Genomic DNA, 20,381 nt, shown 5'->3' with positions numbered 1-20,381 from the left:
CCATTACTGGGTGGATCTCTGTGTGGTATCAGCTTATGGCTTTTCCTGGATCTGGGTGTTGCCTCCCCTAAGCTTGTCATGGCAGCTGTGTGGTCAAGCTGTTTTGGGTACCCACCACCCCCACCCCTACCCCCCGCCAGCAGGTCCAGCCTGAGTAAGGGCTGTTGCTGAAAGAGCATGTCCACAGGAGCACTGGTATCTCCAAACTTCCACAAGCCTACAGTGGCCCTGGGGTGCCCTAGCTGGTCACCTCTTCTGGACAGGGATCTTCAGAGCAACCTTTGGACCACCAGCTCTCTGCCAGGAAAAAAAAAAAAGGGAAATTGATGTTAAAAGCATCTGGTCTGCCACAAGAGGTACAGCTAAATATTCCCATTTATAATTCTTTAAATTTAGATTCTCACTTCCCCAGCAGCAGAATTAATGACCCCGTCCACACAAGATGATTGCATTAATACGTCACATATGGTGTAGACTTCTCATTGCCATATGAAAAGGAAAAATGGACAACCCCTCACAGCAGCAAGCACTGAAAAGTTCTGGCAGATTAAAAAGCTGACATCAAGCCTGTTACTGAGGACTTTCCCCACTTTCTTTTCAGATGTCAACAAAACTTACCAGTTAACAACAACAACCCACCCCAGCCTCCAGAGCAATGCCGGTCAGCAGGATGGTTCCAGCAAGACAGACCCCTCCTGATGGGGGCTCACCTGAGTCACTCCAGACATGGGCCCTTCAGTCCCAGGCTTGACTGGTGGTGTCGGGGGTGCAGAGTTTGGCTTGACCTGGGAGGAACCAGACACAGCTGATGGAGGGCATCTCCCAAGCGAGCCAAGTACTGCTCTCAGCTTTATCCTCCCAAGGCTGTCCTGCTCATCTCCAGCCTAGCTCTGAGGCTCCTGTCTTCACACAGCTCTGTAGGAAAGCCCTCTGTGGCCATACCACTCAGGAGATAAAAACTGAACTTGGCAGTGCTCTTCTTCCTGGCTAGCTGTCCTAATCTATCTCACAGTCTTGACAGTACCCTACAATGTTATCAGAAGCTCAAGATAAAGAATTAACTACTAAAACACATTTCTTTGCATGTCCACATTCCTAGAGATGGATGGTAACCTGGCATTGGTAGGTGTCAGGATATCTTGAAGGCTCTCCTGAGCTGTCCTCCTGGGTGAGGCACATTTTGGCCTTCCTCCTCATCCAGTTTCTCTAATCCTTGCTCAGAAATTCCTGTGCACTGCCCCCATTTTGCCTTTAGGACTTTTCCTAGGGTTCTCTTTTCCTTCCTTCCTTCCTTCCTTCCTTCCTTCCTTCCTTCCTTCCTTCCTTCCTTCCTTCCTTCCTTCCTCTTCCCCCCCTCCTCTTTCTTGTCTTTCTTTCATTGTTTTTGTTTTGTTTTTTGAGGCAGGGTTTTTCTATGTAGCCCTGGCTGTCTTAGACTCACTCTGTAGACCAAGCTGGCCTTGAACTCAGAGATCTACCTGTCTCTGCTTCCCAAGTGCTAGGATTAAAGGTGTGCACCACCACCACCACCACCACCACCACCACCACCACCACCACCACCTGGCTAGAGTTTTTCAGCTCTTATGTAAGTGTAAAATTAGTCCTTGGCCAGGCGCAGAGAGGCACATTTTCAATCCCAGCACTGAAGAGACTGAGGCAAGTGGATCTCTGTTTGAGGCCAGCCTGGTCTACATATAGAGTTTCAGGCCAGCCAAGGTTACACAGTGAGACCCTGACTCAAAAACAAAACAAAACAAAAAACAAACAATCAAAACTCCCTCTCTTCAAAAAATGTGAAAAGAAAAACAGAAAATCACACCTATTTATACTTAAGAGGCTGAAGCAGGAGGACTGCCATAAGTTTAAGGACCAGCCTGGACTACATAGTGAGTTCATACCAACCTGGGCTACAGAGTGAGATCCAATTTAAAAATCGAAACAAACAAACAAAAACCAGGGGCCTGTGACACGGCTCACTGGGTAAAGGCACTTGCTGTGCAAGCCTGGCCATTTGAGTTCTCTACAACATGTGTAAAAGTGGAAGGAATGAACCAGTTCCACAAAGTTGTCCTCTGATCCTGATTGCATGCTGTGGCATGCATGCACACACCACAGCCTACCACACACACATCATAATAACAATAATGATATAATAATAATAATAATAATAATAATAATAATAATAATAAGCCGCAAGGTTCACTGAGACTGATCATCCAGTAAAGGAGCTTGCAGCACAAGCCTGCTGACCTAAACTTGATCCCCAGAACCAAGTAAAGGTCAACTTCACAAAGCAGTCCTCTGACCTCCACATGCGCACCATGCCATACATGCCCCCACACATATACACACAACAATAAACACATAAAAAGGAAGAAAACATACAACCACTATAGCAGGACATAGTGACGATTGTTAAAGGCCAAGTGTCCAAGTTTCCAGAGCTGTGGAATTCTAAGAGGCTCCAGACATCTCCCAGGCACTCATTCGTTTCTTTCTTGAGGCATTAGTTCACACAGATAGCTCCCAGCAGAGATCTCATGGACATTCAGACTCCCACCCCATCTTGGTGACTTTTCACGCTCTTCTTGCTAAAAGTGTGTCACCCACACCCACTTATGATACGATGATAAGAAGTGGACAAACTGGGAGACCCTCGGAAAACTGTGAACTAGCACTTTCAACAGGGGAAAGGTAGACTGAAAGCCACTTGAGAGCCACAAGTGCCCAGAAGAGCAGATAAGGTTCTCAACAAGGCCTTGGGCAGAGCAAGGAACTCTTCAGGTCTCACAGGTCAGGTGGGCAGCTGGCCTGTGCAGTTAAGGCCTGTGTCAGAGCTCAGGGGCCAGTTGGTGGCAGTCCGGCGGCCACCCTGCATTTGCTCCCTGGGACAGGCAAACCCATGCACCCACACACAGGTTTTCCACCAGCTCAGCCATGACCCCAGAGTAGCCACTTAGGGCTGGGGCTAGGGCACTGTCCCATGGGTTCCAAGTTGGGGAACATGCCCAGGAGTCCTGGATTCTCTGCCTGGAAGTGACTACACCATTGTTTCTCTCTTTTTCTCCTCAGGAGTGTGGCACCCAAGCCCACCACAGGGCTCTGCAACCCCCTGTTCAGCACGGGGGACAGCAGCCTGCCAGATAAGAGCAGGCCTCCAGGCCCTCCAGAGGTGGTTTCGGCCAACCAGCCCCTGAGTCCCACAGCAACACCAAAGAGGCTGCTCCTTTTAGGGCTAAGAAAAGAGATTCCTGTTCATCTGGAGGTGAGGAGCCCTGCTGGGAATGACTTCAACAATGCAGGGGGTGGGGAAAGAACTGGAATGAATCTCTACTTTCAAAGCTTTAGTCAGTTGCATTTTGAGACCTTCCAAATCCTTGTAGTTTCCTCCCAAGGGAAAGTGTGGGATGGCTTTGTCCTGGAACAAAGGGCCACAGGCTTGCAGGAGGAGAGGGTCTCCTCAGAGTTAAGGCTGTCCCCTTACCTGCTTGGGCTTCAGCTTTGGGAGGGGCGTGGTGGGTGGAACAGGTTTAAGCTGCTGGGAAAAAAGATAGAATTAGGATCCACAAACTTGGACCAGTTCAGGGCTGGGGGATAGAGCATTACCTCCTCCCTCCTAGGCTACCTGAATCTACCCTTAGGTTCAATTTAATATCCTGCCTAGGCAGGGCTAATTTCTCTAGGGCTCCAGGCCCACAGAGCCAGCCACTAGATACCACCTCCCAGGAGGTTTCCATCTCCCCAGAACACCAATGGCTGTTTCCCAAGGCTTACCAGATCTGGCACCTGCTGGGCATAAACTGGAACTGGGAGTGGTGGACCGGACACAGCAGCTGGAGGCTTCAAGGGACAGAGATGTGAGCCTGGGCCCAAGAAGCAGTGCTAAGCCCTCTACCCTTGCTCACCAGGTCCCCTGTTTTAGGACCCAAGGCTCTTACACTTCCTAAATGGTACACCCCCCACCCCCGCCACCCTGTGCACCCCTTCCTGCCCATCCTAGCTAGATGCATGGCATCCCATTCCCCAGCTATGTTGTCACCTGTCACACTTAAGGCGGAGCAAGGGCTCCTCCTCTCACAGCTCAGGTCTGGGAGCCCTCAAACCCACAAGTCCAAACTCCTTAGAACCAGGTCTTGACTTAGGCCCTCTCCCTCCCTTGGGGTGATTGAAATTCTTCTCAAGGATTCAGGCTATTGCAGGGCTCACGAGTTAATTTGCACAAAAAGGCTTCACTATCCTTAATAGATCCCTTCACTATCCCTAATGGGCCACACCCTGAGGCAGAGGGATGGAGAGCCTACGTTCCCTGTGGTGATATTTTGTGTACTTGTGGGGCACGAATTCATGAAAAGGCTGCTTGCCTGCGGCTTTGCAGCCACCAGCTCAGGCCAGAGCTACACTCAGCCAGAGTCACTACCCCACCCCACTAGGTTTTCCTTTCTTCTTCCCCAAGCCTCTGAGGGAGTCTGGGGGTTTTCTCTGTTGTAGCCTCTCTGCAGCAGACTCCACAGGCTTTTGGGCTCCCCAAACTGTAGGAGTTAGCCACTTTTGCACATATTGCACCCCCATCCCCACTCCCACCCCCGCACACACTGTGCAGACAGCTGGCTCTTTGGCTTCTTCCCACTCCTGGTTGTGGGCTGTCCCTGGACTCCCTCCTCAGGCTGCTGCCAAACTAGGTAGCAGCCTTGGAAAGCAGCTCAGGCTTCTCCAGGTCTACACACATCAGTCAGCCTCATATCTTCACCATCATCTGAATCGCCATCATCGGCAGATGTGGTGAGACAACTGGGAATTCTTAAAGGGAGGAATTAGTTAAAAGAGTTTTTCCCACATTAAAAAATAGGAAACACTATTACAACGGAGGGAGTTGGGACTCTGTATGATAATATGCTGGACAATTTGAAAATAGAACAATTAAATGAGGATAATTAATTTAGATGGGATTTATGCAATGTCAATTATAAATATTATTGTTCGATCATTTTTGTTTTATCATTAAGAAAGTTGGTTAATATGAGTGCCCAAATAAGAGTTTTAGAAAAGCTTACTAAAACAGATATTAGAGATATTCAGACTTAGACAGAGGAATTTAAAGAAGAACCAATCTCAACATTGATTATAAGGTTAGAGAGGAAAAGCCTAAGGTTTTCAAACAACCAACTTTAATTTATCCAGTAACCTTACAGGAACTGCCAAATGATAGATATCCCCAAGGCTGTGTAAGAGCTGAATGGATTCCTATGCAAATGTTAGATTCTAGGAGATTCAAGAAAGTGATAGTCTTATATGGCATGCATTCACCTTTTGTGAAGCAGATGTTAAACTTGTGGTCAACTCGTAATAGAATTATCCCTCAAGACTGGAGAGACTTCGTCACAGCAGTCTTGGAGCCTGGTCCTCAGTTACAGTGGAGGACCTGGTGGAAAGATGAGGCTAAGACCATTGAACAACAAAGTAGGGACAGAGGTACGGTAATCTCCCAAGACCAACTTCTTGGAGAGGGAGATTATGCTGATGTAGAAAGGCAATGTATATATAATGATCACATCCTGGCTTTATGCCACATAGAAGCCTTGAATGCTTGGGGCAGAATTGAAGAAGTAGGAAAGAAAATTGAGTCATTTACAAAAGTTATACAGGGTCCAAAAGACACCTTCACTGATTTCTTACAAAGATTGACTTCAGCAGTAAATATAATGATAACAAATTCAGAAGCTAGACAAATAATAGTTGAATTTCTGGCTTTTGAAAATGCTAATGCTAATGTACAATGCAAAAGAGTAATTAGGCTGTTAAAGGCAAGATTAGCAGCCTTGGAGGAATCTGAGATACAGTCAATATTGATGATGGGCATTGAAGAAACTCCATATGGAGTTTACTTTCTTTGTGGCAAATTAGCCACTGAGCAAGAAAATGCCCTTGCCTCGACTGTTGAAAGTATGCTGTCCAAAATGGACAAGCAGGACACAAATAAAGGACTACTGAACTTTGCCAAGACAAGGTAGGACAACCCTTCAGAAAACTCTGCTTCACAAATAAGTCTGTCAGATATGCTAAGCCTGTAAGTTGAAGATGGATGCCCCAATGTTGCAGAGGAACCTTGAGTGACTATCCAGGCAGCCAGCTGTTTCTATCATTTCTCACATTTTTTTTAAGTTGCTTGCACTTCTTGTTTACTTAGATAATATTATTTCCTTCTTGGGTCTCTGATGGAGTTGAAGACTAGATAGTTATATTTATAGTCTTCCATTTTAACAAATTCAGATAAGAAATTCAATAAAGAAGTGTAAAATGTGTAAGTTTGAGAGACATGAAGAGAGAGTTTTCAGTTGGTAATACAAGTTAGGATAGAAAAATGAATTAGGTACCACCAAACTGGGATAAATAATGGAGTATTTTCTCTGAATTTGTCAAATTTTAGTGGATTAGACATTATTGATGTAATTATTGCCTGTATATAGTGTACTTATTATATATAGTTTTTCTTATATTAGTTATAACCTTGTTTATTTTAGACAAAAAAGGGGGAATATAATATTTTGTGTATGCTCTAACAAATAAATCTTACCTGAAGATCAGAGGGCAGAGCCAGCCACTAGTTACCATAGAGGCCAGACAGTGGTGGCACACACCTTTAATCCTAGCACTGGGGAAGAGGAAGCAGGAAGAACAGGAGTTCAAGGCTACCCTGGGCTACATGAAATTGAATCTGTCTAAAAGAGAAAGAGTGAGGTGGTGATGGTGGTGGTGGTGGTGGCGGCGGCGGCGGCGGCGGCGGCTCACACCTTTAATCCCAGCATTAGGGAGGTGGAGACAGTAATATAAGGTAGGTGGAAACAGGACCTCAACCATTCAATCTGAGGATTCATAGATGTGGGAGCTTGCCCCATTTCAGCTAAGAGTTGGAAAGGTGAGAGGTAGCTGTGGCTTGTGTCTTTGTCTTTCTGATCTTTCAGCATTTACCCCAATATCTGGCTCCAGGTTTTTATTATTAAGACCAATTAGAATTCGTGCTACAGTTCCCCTCATTTCAGCCCCATGAACCTGTCAGAGGACAGCACTTACTGCAGGGGGCGGCCTCTTTGGTGTCACTGTGGGACTCAGGGGCTGGTTGGCCGAAACCACCTCTGGAGGGCCTGGAGGCCTGCTCTTATCTGGCAGGCTGCTGTCCCCCGTGTAGAACAGGGGGTTGCAGAGCCCTGTGGTGGGCTTGGGTGCCACACTCCTGAGGAGAAAAAGAGACAAACAATGGTGTAGTCACTTCCAGGCAGAGAATCCAGGATTCCTGGGCATGCCCCCTACCTCCAACCCCAACTCAGGCTAGCATCTCTATCCTGGTACACCCTACACAGGATGTAAGCTGTAGTCACAGGCACATGTGTGAGCCCAGGATGCCAAGGAGCAAGTCTCTTGACAGGAAGATGCTTGGTGGCCCTTGGAAAAGCTGTCCTTTGGCAGTCAGCTTGGGGGTCAAGGTCTTGGTGCAGGGCACAGTGGGAACCTGGTGGGGCATATGTGGCCTGGCTAGGAGTGGGCAGGTTATCTCAATTCTAGACTTATCATACCCCATTTGTTGCCCACACTGTCCCTTTACAGCCACTAAGAAGAAGAAACAGAGATCCTAGGAATCTCCTGAGCTTCCCACCCAGGCCTGTCTAATACCTGGAGAATCCCAAGACCCCTTGAATGCCTCTGCCTAGGCCTGCTGATGGAGGCAATGGTTCGTCTTTCTTTCTTTTCTTTTCTTCTCTCTCTCTCTCTCTCTCTCTCTCTCTCTCTCTCTCTCTCTCTCTCTCTCTCTCGGAGCTGAGGACCGAACCCAGGGCCTTGCACTTGCTAGGCAAGTGCTCTATCACTGAGCTAAATCCCCAACCCAGTTTTTCTTTCTTAAGTAGCAGCAAAGCCATTTCCCAAGTGCTGAGTACAGGAAGTATGTGTCTTATATGTAGACATGTCACAAATGCCATGTCCTCACCTCCTCTGGACTTGGCTCTGGGCCTTTCGGTAGATGATGACACCTGCCAGGATGACCATCGCAGCCAGCAGGATCACCAGGAATACCAGCACACCGACTGGAAAGCTTCCAGATGCTGTGGGACATATGGTCACATGCTCATCCAGGACTAGGACCAGTTGAATCAAGAGCTGGGGAGGGCCCTTGAGAGATACTGGCCCAAGGACCAGTCCCCCTTGACCATGTCCTAGGTCCCACACCCCACATATGGTCAAGTGCCTGAGGACTCCAGCAGAGGGCCCAGTACATTACACTTGCTCTTCCAGCTCTCTGGCAATGGTCTAGAAGATGTTGTAGTGGTGATTCCCAGCCCCACAGTACCACCACTGAGGCCTAGTCAGTCCCCTGAGGCTGTGGAGTTGTGGACAGCCGTAGGCTCAGTGGCCACTGGGGAGGAAGACACTGTGGGGGTTGTGCGGAGTGGCCCTGGATGCCTGAACCAAGGTTATCTAGCCTTGTTCTGAGCGGGACATATGCTGTAGAATATTATTTCAAGGTGTATTACTTTTGTTTATGTTGCATTTGCTTAACTCTGTGAAGCTGTGTTAATTTGTCTGTTTAAAACACCTGATGGTCTAATAAAGAACTGAATGGCCAATAGCAAGGCAGGAATGGCCAATAGGTGGGGCTGGCAGACAGAAAGAATATATAGAAGGAGAAATCTGGAAGAAGAAAAGAAGGAGCCAGAGAAGGAGGATGACTCCAGGGGCCAGCCACCCAGCTACACAGCCAAGTCACAGAGTAAGAAACAAAGAAAGGTATACAGGAATAGAAAAGGAAAAAGGCCAGAGGCAAAAGGTAGATGGGATAAGTTAAGAAAAGCTGGCTAGAAACAAGCCAAGCTAAGGCCAGGCATTTATAATTAAGAATAAACCTCTGTGTGTGATTTATTTGGGAGCTGGTTGGTGGGCTCCCTAAAAGAGCAAAAACAAATGACAACATTTTGGTGTTCCAACATGGGCCTGAATTTCCACATAGGATTTAAGAAAACTGAAAAGGCCGGGTGGTGGCGGCACATGCCTTTAATCCCAGCACTCAGGAGGCAGAGGCAGGCTGATCTCTGTGAGTTCGAGGCCAGCCTGGTCTACAAAGGGAGTTCCAGGAAAGGCGCAAAGCTACACAGAGAAACCCTGTCTCAGACCAAAAAAAAAAAGAGGATATGGCTCCTTTAAGAGTTTCTGTCTGCTGGCAAGCCCTTGAGCAGTCAGTAGGTTAGGTAAGAACAAAAAAAGTAAGAGCAAGCATCTGCATTTTAGAGCTCTAGGAAGGTTTAATGCAGTCATGAACCTCTGACCTGGCCTATGAGCTTTCAGCTTGGCTTTCCTGACCAGAGAAGTGGGTGGAGCCAGCCACCAAAGCCTCAGGCAGAGATCCCAAGCTGCTCCAGCTTAGCAGCTTTTTTAGTTCATGCAGACAAAATAGGCTGAAATATATTCACTAAAAGAGGTCCAGATGGAAAAACCTCTAAACAGGTTCCAGTGTGTTTTACAATGTGCGAAGGCTTAAGAAAGAAAGAAAAAGGGTATGGACAGTCATAAAAAGGAATAGTTTTAAAAAATGAAGTCTTTAAAGAGAGAAGTAAAATAATAAAAAAAGAATAAGCCACATAGAGATGGGAAATACACAAGAGTCTGGATCCTTATTGTTATTGTATTTATTTTGAAATTTTTGATTGCTGTAAAGCAAGGACAGTTGCTAAGAGACCTGGACTTGAAAGAGGGACTGCTAAAGTAAACCAGTATTTGTCAAATGGAAGTAAAAAATGCTTTGGAGGAGACGTTTTGCTTTGTTTCCACAGGAAACAAGAGGCTGTGGATTTGTTCCAGGCTAATATGGATTAGGTTTGATCAGGGGAGACCTCCTGAACCTTGACAGATGATATCTATCAACAAAGGTTATAGTTGGTCTTCCCAGGACTTGGCCATTTTATCAAAATTTTCTCTCTGGGACCCTAAAGGTACTTCGTCCACAGACAGCGGGAAGCAATTTGGAGAAAACAACATCCACATTCCCATGAGCTGGGTGTGTGTGGATGGTCTTTGGTTATTTGGTGGGTTATGGATGTTTGTTATAATTTAGGGAAATATAGGAATATTAGGATAAAAGGACAACTATTAATCTCAGATATTTTGCATTGGCATGGATTTTGATATATTGATACATATTTAAAGTTAATTTTGTTACACTGTATATATGTTTCTACTCTTGTTTGGGGTATTTTGCTAATGCAGCTCATTTAAAAATGCAATGTACAATTAAGAAATTAGTAGTTAATTTAATAATCAAACTTGTAGTCACATTAGGTATGTTTTTAGGTTAAATACATATATTTTAGATAGATAACTGGTCTTCAAACACTTCAAAGACCTATAAAAGATGGCATGTAAATGTTTTGTTAACCTAAAGTTTTCATGACAATGAGACACATCTGCTCCTGGCAGCACCACTTTACTTCAGAGATGATAGGCATTGAAGAAACTCCTTATGGAGTTTGCTTTCATTGTGGCAAGGTTAGGCACCAGGCAAAGAAACTGCTCTTGCCTTTGACTGCTGACAATGTGCTGTACAGAATGACATGCAGGACACACAGGAAAAAGACTGTTGAACTTTGCCCAAACAAGGCAGAAGAGTCCTTCAAAATTCCTGATTCACAGAAGAGTCTGCCAGATATTCTGCAGGACACACAGGAAAGCAACTGACGAACTTTGCCAATACAAGGCAGGATAGTCCTTCAAATTTACTGCTTCACTGAAAAGTTTGCCAGATATTCTGGGTGTGTAGGCTGAAGATGGATGCCCCAAGGTTGCAGAAGGAACTTTGGGTGACTGTCCAGGCAGTCAGATGACTCTGTCATTGCCAGAGTTTTGGAAGTTGTTTGCAATGCACTTTTTGTTTACTGAAATAATATTATCCTTCTGGGGCTCTCCACTGCCGGCTCTGCTGCATCTGCCATCTGGACTTCTCCACGCTAGCAGTTGGCTGCCGCTTGCCCAGAGAAGTCAACAGAATTGGTGAGAGATTTGGCAAATCCTTTAGGAGACTAGGAGAGAATTAAATATTGAAAAGAAATTTTTTTCTACATTAAGAATGGGAAACATAACAATGCAGGGTGCTAAGACCCTGTATATTGCTACCTTAGAAGGCTTGAAGTTAGAATCAGAATATGGGAAGGTTAATGATTTAACTAACACTGATATGATACTGATAATACATACTATCAGTATGGTAATTAATATATCAATAATAGCCTTGATGGTTTTTTGTGCTAAATATGACAAGTGGATTAATAGGATGCAGTCCTTGGAAAGATATACTAAAGAAAAAAAGAAAAATGCTCAGACACAGACAGAGGAATTTAGAGCAGAATTTGACACACCATTGAATTGTGAAACTGGAGAGGAATGGCCTAAGGTTATTAGAATACCAACTTTAATATATCCAGTTATTGTTCAACAACAACCACCAGATAATATGTATCCCCAAGGCTATGCAGAAGTTAATTGGAATTGTGTAGATAAAAAAATTTAAGGAAGCAGTAGTATCATATGGTATGCATTCACCCTTTATAAGACAGATGTTAAATTCATGGGCAACTAGGAATAGAATTATTCCACAAGACTGAGAGGATTTAGTTTCAGAAGTATTAGAAGCTGGTCTTCAATTACAATAGAACACTTGGTGGAGAGAGGAAGCCAGGGCCCTGGAACAATGAGGTGGGGCCAGAGGTCATGAGTTATGATAGAAAGTAAATTATGTATAAATCTTTGGAGTCACTAAGATGGATGGATGGTGGAAAGCTTTCTCTGATTTTGCTAAATGTAAATGGACTGAATATTGTAAATTAATTCTTATGTGATAAGTGTTTTTTTGTACATAGTTATACTATATTAAAGTTAAAGCCTTTCTTTTTATTTAGACAAAAAGGAGGAAATGTTGTAGAATATTATTTTAAGGTGTGTTACTTTTATGTTGTACTCTGTGAGTGAGGCTTTGCCTGTCTAAACCACCTGCTGATCTAATAAAGAACTGAATGGCCAATAGCAAGGCAGGAGAAAGGAGAGGTGTGGCTGGCAGACAGAGAGAATATATAGAAGGAGAAATCTGGAAGGAGAAAAGAAGGAGCCAGAGAAGGAGGATGACTCCAGGGGCCAGCCACCCAGCTACACAGCAAGTCACAGAGTAAGAAACAAAGAAAGGTATACAGGAATAGAAAAGGAAAAAGGCCAGAGGCAAAAGGTAGATGGGATAAGTTAAGAAAAGCTGGCTAGAAACAAGCCAAGCTAAGGCCAGACATTTATAATTATGAATAAGCCTGTGTGTGTGATAGGTGGTGAGCCCCTAAAAGATAAAAACAAAGCAAACAAACAAACAAAACCTCCCAAAAAACCAACAACAAGCACTCCACAAATACCAGCTGTTGTGGTCCTCAGGAACTTACCTGCTCGTTTACCTGGTATATCTGCCAGCCTCTGTGCACAGTGGGGTGGGGCCCAACCCGCATCGCAGTGGCACTTCCTCTTGTGGTTGCATACCTGGAGGGAAAGCTGGGTCTCAAGGACAGGTACCCCACAGGGCAGCAGGGCAGGTTGCAGCACATATAGGGTTCCCCTCCATCCACCCACATATGTCAGTCTCAGGCATATAAGGAGTCTCCTAGTGACCACACTGTCCATTGGTCACAAGCTCAGCGGAGGGCACCTGTCCTACCTCAGCCCCAGAGAGGTCTTGTTGATGCCTCCATCAGAAGGATATAGGCTAGTCTGAGCCCACATTGTTATGGCTACATCTATCTCTGCCACAGTTCCATCAGACAAGTGGTGGCAGCCACCTAGCTTGAGGGCACCAGAAAGTGGGTATACCATGCTCTAAGGTCCAAGGCCACACATACCCCATGGTTGTTGCACTTAGCAGAGCAGTTCTTAGGTCCATATACAAGGAGGTCCTGGCAGTGTCCATTCATGCAAACCTGGAAGGTGGAAGGGGCTCTTGGGTAGCTGACCTAGACCCAATCTCCACCCCATTATCCTCAAACCCAAAGGTAAGTCCAGGAGAGCTAGTGTGTTCATACTCCAGGATGACCATATCCTCACACTTGTGTGTGTGTGTGTGTGTGTGTGTGTGTGTGTGTGTGTGTGTGCCGGGGGCTCAGTCATGAGGGTGGTACTGGACTGGCTGAACCTGGGGACACTTTGGGTATGGTGGTCTCTAGACAGGTGTCTCTACTTGCCTGTCTCTCTTCTCAGTTTTGACTAGGGCATAATAGAGGCTCCATGCCCATGCCTCCACCAGCCAACATTGTATAGGACATTATCAGAGACTCATATGGGCATATTTGATCTTCAATAGCCCCGGATAGCTTTCTAGTGCCTATCAGCTCACCTTCCCCTCCTCGCACTTGATGCCCTGGCCTACTAGCTCATAGGTGCCAGTGTTGCTGTCTGTGGAGAGGGCTTTGCAAACTCCATATCCGGAGGAGAAAGTGCAGGAGGAGCGTTCAAGGGGCTTCTCGCCTCCCTCACAGAACAGCACCCCACATCGGTTCATCCTGTAGAGAGAGGGCAGGCTGTGGTTACAGGTATCCTGGTTGTGTGCTCAGGGGCCTGGGTGCTGCAGGAGATGGTCCCAGGACCTCTCCTTCTTCAAAGATGATAGGTTCAGGTTGATAACCTGAAGGAGGGCAGACTCCAGGAGAGTCACCTGCCTCGAAGAGCAGGCCTCCTCTGTGGGGAATTCTCTGTGGACCAGCCTTGCCATTGAAGACATATCACATCCAGCTCCCAACAGTTTGGCCTTGATACTTACCTGCCAGGGTACAAACTGCCACTGCAGCCCCGAGGGATGCTAAAGGTAAAACAGGAGTCTGATGCAGCCCGGGCACCTGTAGGGCAAGGAGAAGTTAGCTTGGTTTAGGTCATAGACACTCCACAAGCTGGCCCCCATCTTATGCTCATGCCTGCCTCACCTGGCCCCCACAGATCCTGGCACTGCTGTGTCATTGTGGGGCAGTTCCCATTAAAGCAGTAGCCCCCTGGGCAGGGTGTGCCATTCTGTTGGAAAGCATCTTCAGGGCATTCTGGCCTCTGGCCATCACAGAACTCCTCCAGGTCACATCTGTCCTTCATAGGACGACACAGCTCACCAGCTGGCTTCACCTGGTCCCAGAGAGAAGCTTACTGTGGGACAGGCTCACATGATGCTTTCACAGGTATCCCGTTGCCCTTTGTTTGACTGGGGCAGATCCTGGGTGGAGTTCAACTTACCTTGCACTTATGACAGCAGGCGCCGGAGGCACACTCTGCCCCCTTGACCAGCTGGCAAGTGGTAGCATTGCAGCAGGGGTTCTTACAGTCCTAGAAGGACAACAGTTTGAGCAGCTACATCCTAGCCAGACCTGGCTCCAGGGGAGATTAGCATTTGGTGATCACTGGGCAAGGGGCTGCAGCCAATGTATCTCCAACTCCTTTATAGGTTATTAGTGGCTCAAAGGGAAATGAGGTAACTGGTGATCCCAAGGTCCACATGTGGTGTGGGCATATAACATCAGGCCTGAGGCTAACCTAAGCAAAAGGACCTGGGGTTGAGGTCCCTACACTAATGCTGAAGCTGACTAGCAAGGGGCAGGGATGGGATAAGACAAACCTGAGGTGTACCACAGTCACACTGCTCTCCACGCTCTAAAAATCCGTTTCCACACACGGGGCCACCCACGAACCGGTTGACATCTGGGGCATTGGTCAGGCAGCTTGTCTGGGGCTTCATCACGAATGACTCCAGGTCAACCTGGCTACACCTGCTGAATTTCTTGGGGAACTCGGAGCTAAGGGCAAGGGATGTCACCATTAGGAAGTTCCACATGCCAGTCTGTCCCTTCCCACCCAACATGTCCCATGAGACCTTACCCAAAGCTTTCAGTCATGATGCAGCCACCAGCCTCCCGTGGTATAGGACAATAGCAGCCATGGATGTTTTCATCATGGGTCATGCCCAAGTTGTGGCCCATCTCATGGGCCATGGTGGATGCTACACCAATGGGGTTCCGGAGGTGGTCCTATGAGGACATGTTCATTAGTGCTCTCTTGCTACCGTCTACCCACATGCCCTCTGCCACCCTAGGTGCCAACAGGCATGATGCTGCTTCCTGCTAATACCCCAACAAAAAACCAGGTTCCAAATCCATCCCCGGAGTAGGTGACTGCTTGATGGTGTCGTAGGGACCCGGACTGACACTTCTACCCACAACTCAGGCTCTGTATTGACTGATCAGCCACCAGACAGATTGGAAAACTGGGGTGAGAGAGAATTCCTTTTACCTGGTTCACAGCTCCCGAGTGCCGGGAACACATGGCCGACACCTTAGCCAGTCCAACAGTGGTCCCGGTGAAATCAACCCCCCTAGAAGAAGACATGGCATGTAACGCTTTGGACATGGTTCCTGGCCCCTCCTCATCCCTGCACAGTTCTGCTCAAGTGTCCTGCCCTCAAGGCCAGGCTGTACAGAGCTTGGTTCTAGAGTCTTGGCTTTGTCTCATGTGGTGGATGGGTGTGTGCCCCCACTCACGTGATAAGTTGCACGTTGTCATGTGGGTGCTGCCCTAGCAAGTTCTGTTCCCTCCAGTTCAAGAAGTTCTCCAATGTATCATCAACATTGGGGCTGATGGAGAACTTGTCCCATGTCCAGATCTCCAGGCCCACCAGGACCACACGGAAATTGAGTTCCTGATAAAGCTGCAGAGGATGAGAAGTGCCCCCGAGGGTCAGGCCAGGGGTGGGGATGGACAGGGGCATTACGTCCATTTCATCACTGGGAGGTACTGAGTCTAGGTGCTGGCCAGGTACTGAGCTCAGTACAGAGCCCTGAACTAGTTCCCCTCTTGACTGGCTATCTTGCCCTTTCCACCCTAAACAGCTGTACTTCTCTTCAAGTGTCAGTGCCCTTGGGGCAACCCACCTTGTCCACGTGGTTTACCACCTCCAGCACTCGCTGGCGCACGGCCTCCCTGCTCCCCAACTTCTGGAACTGGAAACAGAGGATCTTTAGGCTGGGGCCTGGCAACCTCATCCCAGCTCATCCAGCCCCCTCAGCCCCTACATCCCATACCTCTCGGCTGTCTGTGACCACATACAGCTCCACATAGCGGGTTTCTCTGGGGGTCAGCCAGTTCTAGGGAAAGAATCTAATCAGCATTTTTGGCCCTGTTCCCAACTTACCCCAGAGCCCAAATCTACATTGGGAGGCAAAGTCTAGACATCTCCAGGCAGTGGGCTTTCTCTCCAGCTGCAGGGCTGAGCCAGGCCTGACCACTAGGCATGAGGCCTGCTTCAGAGCTACCGACAGCCATGCCTAGGTCCAAGCACGGGGTCTGTGGCTGGCTGGCCAGCAGGGGATACTGCTGCTCACCCGGGGCTGAGACCTGTAGATTTCTAAGGCCCGAGGTCCTAGGTCATCCAGGCTGGTGTTGACCCCACAGGTTCCAACTTTCTCATGCAGTTGCTTTGCCTCGTACACTGCATGTTGTCCCTCTTCATCACCATCCAGAGGCTCAATCAAGTGGACAGTGGTCCCAACTTGGAAAAAGCCCCTGAGGGAAGAGCCAGGTGAACAAAGGGTATAGTCAGCTTGTTCCTACCTGCATATCCAAGAGGACAGGTAGTTTATGCCTACTGCCTCAGAACAACCCTTGTGAGAGATGCTTGTGGACACAGGAGGCAAGAAGGCACATGGGTTTGGCATGGCTGGCAATTCCTAATGGAGTCTAAGAGCCCCAACCCTTCCAAACACAGAACAGGAAAGACATTCTTTTTACAAAATTTCATGCCAAGGCCCCTTTTTCACTGCCTCAGTTTACCCTTCTGTAGAACGGAACTTCCTGCCTGGGTCTGCAATACATACCTGAGACCAGCACAGGTGCTAAGGCTGGCAGCTGAGCCCTGGTACCCTTCCACATGGCCCTGGTAGAGGCAGTGGTCCTGAAGAAGAAGTGGGAGAAGGTCATAGGTCTTGCTGCCATGGCCTCACTGGCCCAGGGAATGCTGCCCTGGCACCATACCTGTTCATGCAGCTGCTCCTTCACCTCAGAACCATTGGCAGCTGAGTAGGTCTCTATGTAGCTTGAGCCCAGCAGGTCCCTGGAAGAGAAGCAATGAAGTTCCCTAGTTCCACCACACCCCAAGCGGCCCTCATAGGGAGTCTGGGCCAAGATTCTGGCACACGGCAGCCTTTACTTCCCACTGGATTCGGGGACTGACCCAAGGGCCAGAATCTGCTTACCTGTTCTTCTGAAGGTGCAAGGTGAAAATGTGCCCTTTGGTCCCAAGAGCATAGCTCAGATTCTCTGGGTACAGGCCCTGGATGGGGAGTCAGGGTGAATGGCCTTCAGATTATTAAGACCAAGGTTTTTCATAGCAGAGAGCCCCCAGAAGGGCCTCCCTAGGAGACCTTGGGGATTCATTAGTTTCAGGCAGGGAAGTAGGTGGCTGGGGCCAGGTTGAGTTGTTTGGGAAGGACAGGGAAAGCAGGTCTCCCAGATGAAGCAGAAAAACATAGAACTCCTTGGCCCCTTTTTGTTCACAAGGAGGAGGAGGAGGAGGAAGAGGAGGGCATTCCTTCCCAGAGAAAGTAGGGTAGGAAGTGGTAGACATCCTTAGCCAGATTGCCACTGAATCCAGGGCAACATGGGCGTGGGAAAGGTAAAGATGTCCCCAGTACCACTACTGTGTACTGTGTACAGCACAGCTGGCTATGGTGTCTAGCCTGAGGTTCAGGGCAGGTGTGTGTTATACACTCTATGACCCTTCACTCATACACTGAGCCCTAGGGATAGCAAACACCAGGAAAAAGGAAAGCCCAGGCAGAGATATTTCCTGGAGATCCAAACAAGGATAGAGCCAGGAATCTTCCTGGAGGTCTTTAGGCTATTCTCAGTTCCCAGCCCCAGGAAATCCCAGGTCAGGAGGTTCTCGAGGCATTTACATAGCTTTAGGGTGAGCAGCTGCTAGCTAATCTGACAAACCACTGCCAACTGAAACTGGGGAGTGGCCTGGGGCAGCACAAGCTGCTGTTCCTTTCCTGGGTGAGAGGCCTCTCCAGGCTGAGCCAATGCCTCCAAAGGAGCAAGGGAGCGGGTCCTAGTGCCTACCTGGAGGCCCTAGACTCTGGTTCAGGGTGGTGGCAGGAGGAACGAGGTAGTGAGCACAGGAGGAAGGGACCATAGTCATGCCTAGACGCACAGACAGATTTAGGTCCTGGAGGTGTACAGGGCAGCCCCTAGAGACTGCTGCTCCTTTTACAGAAACAGGTTGTGTGGCCAAGCTAAGGGACTTACCTCATGGGAGGGCAGGTCTCTACGGGAGCGGGATGGTGCCAGGCGCCGAGGCCATACCACCTCATACTGTTTCACATCGGGCAAAGGAGGTTCAAGAGCTATGACTATAGGAGAAAGGGGGTCAGAAGACACAGCAGGGGCTATCCTACCTCAAGAAGTTCTGGTCAGTGTTATCCCTCTAATCTCGGGAATCACTACACAGCTAGGTACCAGCAATGGGATCTGGCCCTGTGATCCAGATAAGAACTTGGTGCCTAAAATATCACCAGATCCATGACACTAGAGTCAGTCTGTCTGAACCTAGCACACCCTTGCACCCTTCCCCAGTGCCTATCCAGACTTACCCCGAGAGAACACATATATATAGGCCCTTTGGTCGGCCGGCCAGACATCTAGAGTTGACCTGATCGCATCTTTAGTTACATGATCATATCTGATTGATGATGAAAGCATCCCCTCCTTCAGGTTTTTCTCTTCCCAACAGAAAGCATCAGTGTCCATCAACAGATGAGGGACCTTCTGTAGGCAGGTCCAGTTTTAGAGACCACCTATCCCAAAGAAGTGTCCTCTTTTGCATAGACAAAGGGTGCAGCTTCTTAACCCCAAACTTTCAGGACTGAGAGGTAAGAGGAGAGACCACTCCAGCCAGAGGCTTCTCAGGACAGAGGTAAGCCAAGCCATCCAGCAGGAGACAGGACCCCATGTTGCTCAGGACTTCCGAGCTTCTGTGCCTGCCTGACTAGAGGATTCAGCACCCTCCATGGTCACACAGGTGAACCTTGCTGCCTGGGACTTCTCCAGCAGCCAGGGAAGCTGCCCTGTGGGTGCCACACCTAGTGGTGTCACTGTTCCTGTAACCAGCTCAAAAGGAAAGTCCTAGGAATCAACTTCTCTTACACTTCATGTTTGAAAAATCGAAACTCTGTATCTACCTATTTTCTTCATACCCAAGAACCAACTCTAGGGAGACAAGGTGACCTGACCATGGTAGCATGCCAGACCACCAAACCCTGAATGGGTTCCTTGAAATCAGGTAATCACCACTCACCTGATGTCCATAGGACGCTGAGAAGCCAGAGACCAAGCATGACGGGATCTTGGGCACGCTAACCCTAGAGGTTCCACAAAACACTCTGGCTTGAGCACTGGGGTAGTTATTCTTTCTGAGAGCCCTTCCCAGTGATCAGGACTGGCCAATCGCTGGTCATGGGGGCGGGGTGGGGTGGGGCTGGGCGGGGCAAAAGGTGTACACCTCTGTACCAGCACCCTGCTGGCAGTAACCACCTCCAGAGCAGTCTGGAGTTACAGAGGCTCTTCTCCAGTGGCTTCTGGGTAGCTTTGCATCTTCTACTGTTCTCCCATAATTTGGACCCAATTAAAGAGAGCTAGAGATGGTAAATGGACCAATTTGGGCAACTCTACAATTCTACAAGTTCCCAGTCCTGGTGCAGAAACCAAGGCCTAGCCTTCCAGCCCTATCAGAGCTGTGGGGTGCTAATTGGGTGGTCTAGTTGGAGGAAGATGACTTTTGATGGGGAAGTGACTTGTGAGCCTGAAATTTAAGAAGGTGGGGACCCTATGTCTTCCTGGGCAACGGAAAGTCTGAGCATGATGGGATGGCAAGGATGCCCCTTAGGTAGGGGCAAGGATGGGCAGTGGGGGCCCAGGACTACCCTGTGGGAGCTGACATTTCCCAAAGTCCCTGCCCAGCTCTACCAGGCTTTTTAGGCCTCACTGGGGAGGGAAATGGAGGTAGGAACCAGATAGGTGGGTGTCTAGGCCCAGGTGACCAAGTGACAGCAAGCAAGAAGTCTACCTGGCTTATCCTTTGGGGTCCTACCCTAACCCCATTGTAGGAGGGTCCTGATACACCAGTCTTCTTGTACAGGCCTGAATTCTGTCCTTCATGTCCCAAGGGTAGGGCTGTCTCAGAACCAGAGCTCTCAGCACCCACCCCTACCATGGCCTGGTTCCCAGCTTCTCCAAGTGGGTCTATTACTGTGGGAACCCAGGACTGCTGGGGATGTGGTCAAGCCTGTTTA

The 20,381-nt window shown here is 48.3% G+C and overlaps 1 protein-coding gene across 3 annotated transcripts; it reads right to left on the bottom strand.

The window, feature by feature from the left end:
• Positions 1–86: 86 nt before the first annotated feature.
• Positions 87–19,536, bottom strand: Adam8 (ADAM metallopeptidase domain 8). Of its 3 annotated transcripts, none has more exons than XM_037209455.1 (24): positions 19,388–19,536; positions 18,340–18,443; positions 17,286–17,362; positions 17,065–17,143; positions 16,908–16,984; positions 16,416–16,596; positions 16,116–16,178; positions 15,966–16,034; positions 15,576–15,742; positions 15,328–15,409; positions 14,917–15,065; positions 14,657–14,834; positions 14,278–14,367; positions 13,980–14,169; positions 13,820–13,895; positions 13,397–13,562; positions 12,906–12,983; positions 12,456–12,549; positions 7,979–8,093; positions 7,069–7,228; positions 3,775–3,840; positions 3,485–3,538; positions 711–785; positions 87–297 (listed from the first exon to the last, which is right to left on the bottom strand). In XM_037209455.1, the coding sequence occupies exons 1-24, from the start codon at positions 19,425–19,427 to the stop codon at positions 247–249; spliced, it is 2,481 nt and encodes an 826-aa protein (XP_037065350.1). In that variant the 5' UTR covers positions 19,428–19,536; the 3' UTR covers positions 87–246. The 3 variants fall into 3 exon arrangements, with proteins under 3 accessions (XP_037065350.1, XP_028725402.1, XP_037065353.1); XM_028869569.2 differs by having other exon boundaries at positions 3,485–3,535; XM_037209458.1 differs by lacking the exons at positions 87–297; positions 711–785; positions 3,485–3,538; positions 3,775–3,840 and adding an exon at positions 5,380–5,419 and having other exon boundaries at positions 19,388–19,534.
• Positions 19,537–20,381: the final 845 nt, after the last annotated feature.

This window comes from Peromyscus leucopus, chromosome 1 (assembly GCF_004664715.2).
Source record: "Peromyscus leucopus breed LL Stock chromosome 1, UCI_PerLeu_2.1, whole genome shotgun sequence".
Taxonomy (NCBI): domain Eukaryota; kingdom Metazoa; phylum Chordata; class Mammalia; order Rodentia; family Cricetidae; genus Peromyscus; species Peromyscus leucopus.
Note: the sequence above shows the minus strand (reverse complement) of the source record. Positions and strands in the feature narration are given on the sequence as shown.

Excerpts from the sequence above, each read along its gene's own strand:
- Adam8 (XM_037209455.1), bottom strand. The coding sequence starts at position 19,427 with ATGCTTGGTCTCTGGCTTCTCAGCGTCCTATGGACATCAG. Across the intron at positions 16,179-16,415 it reads TCTACAGGTCTCAGCCCCGG|AACTGGCTGACCCCCAGAGA; the intron begins GTGAGCAGCAGT and ends TTCTTTCCCTAG. Across the intron at positions 3,841-7,068 it reads CAAAGAGGCCGCCCCCTGCA|CCTCCAGCTGCTGTGTCCGG; the intron begins GTAAGTGCTGTC and ends TGTCCCTTGAAG.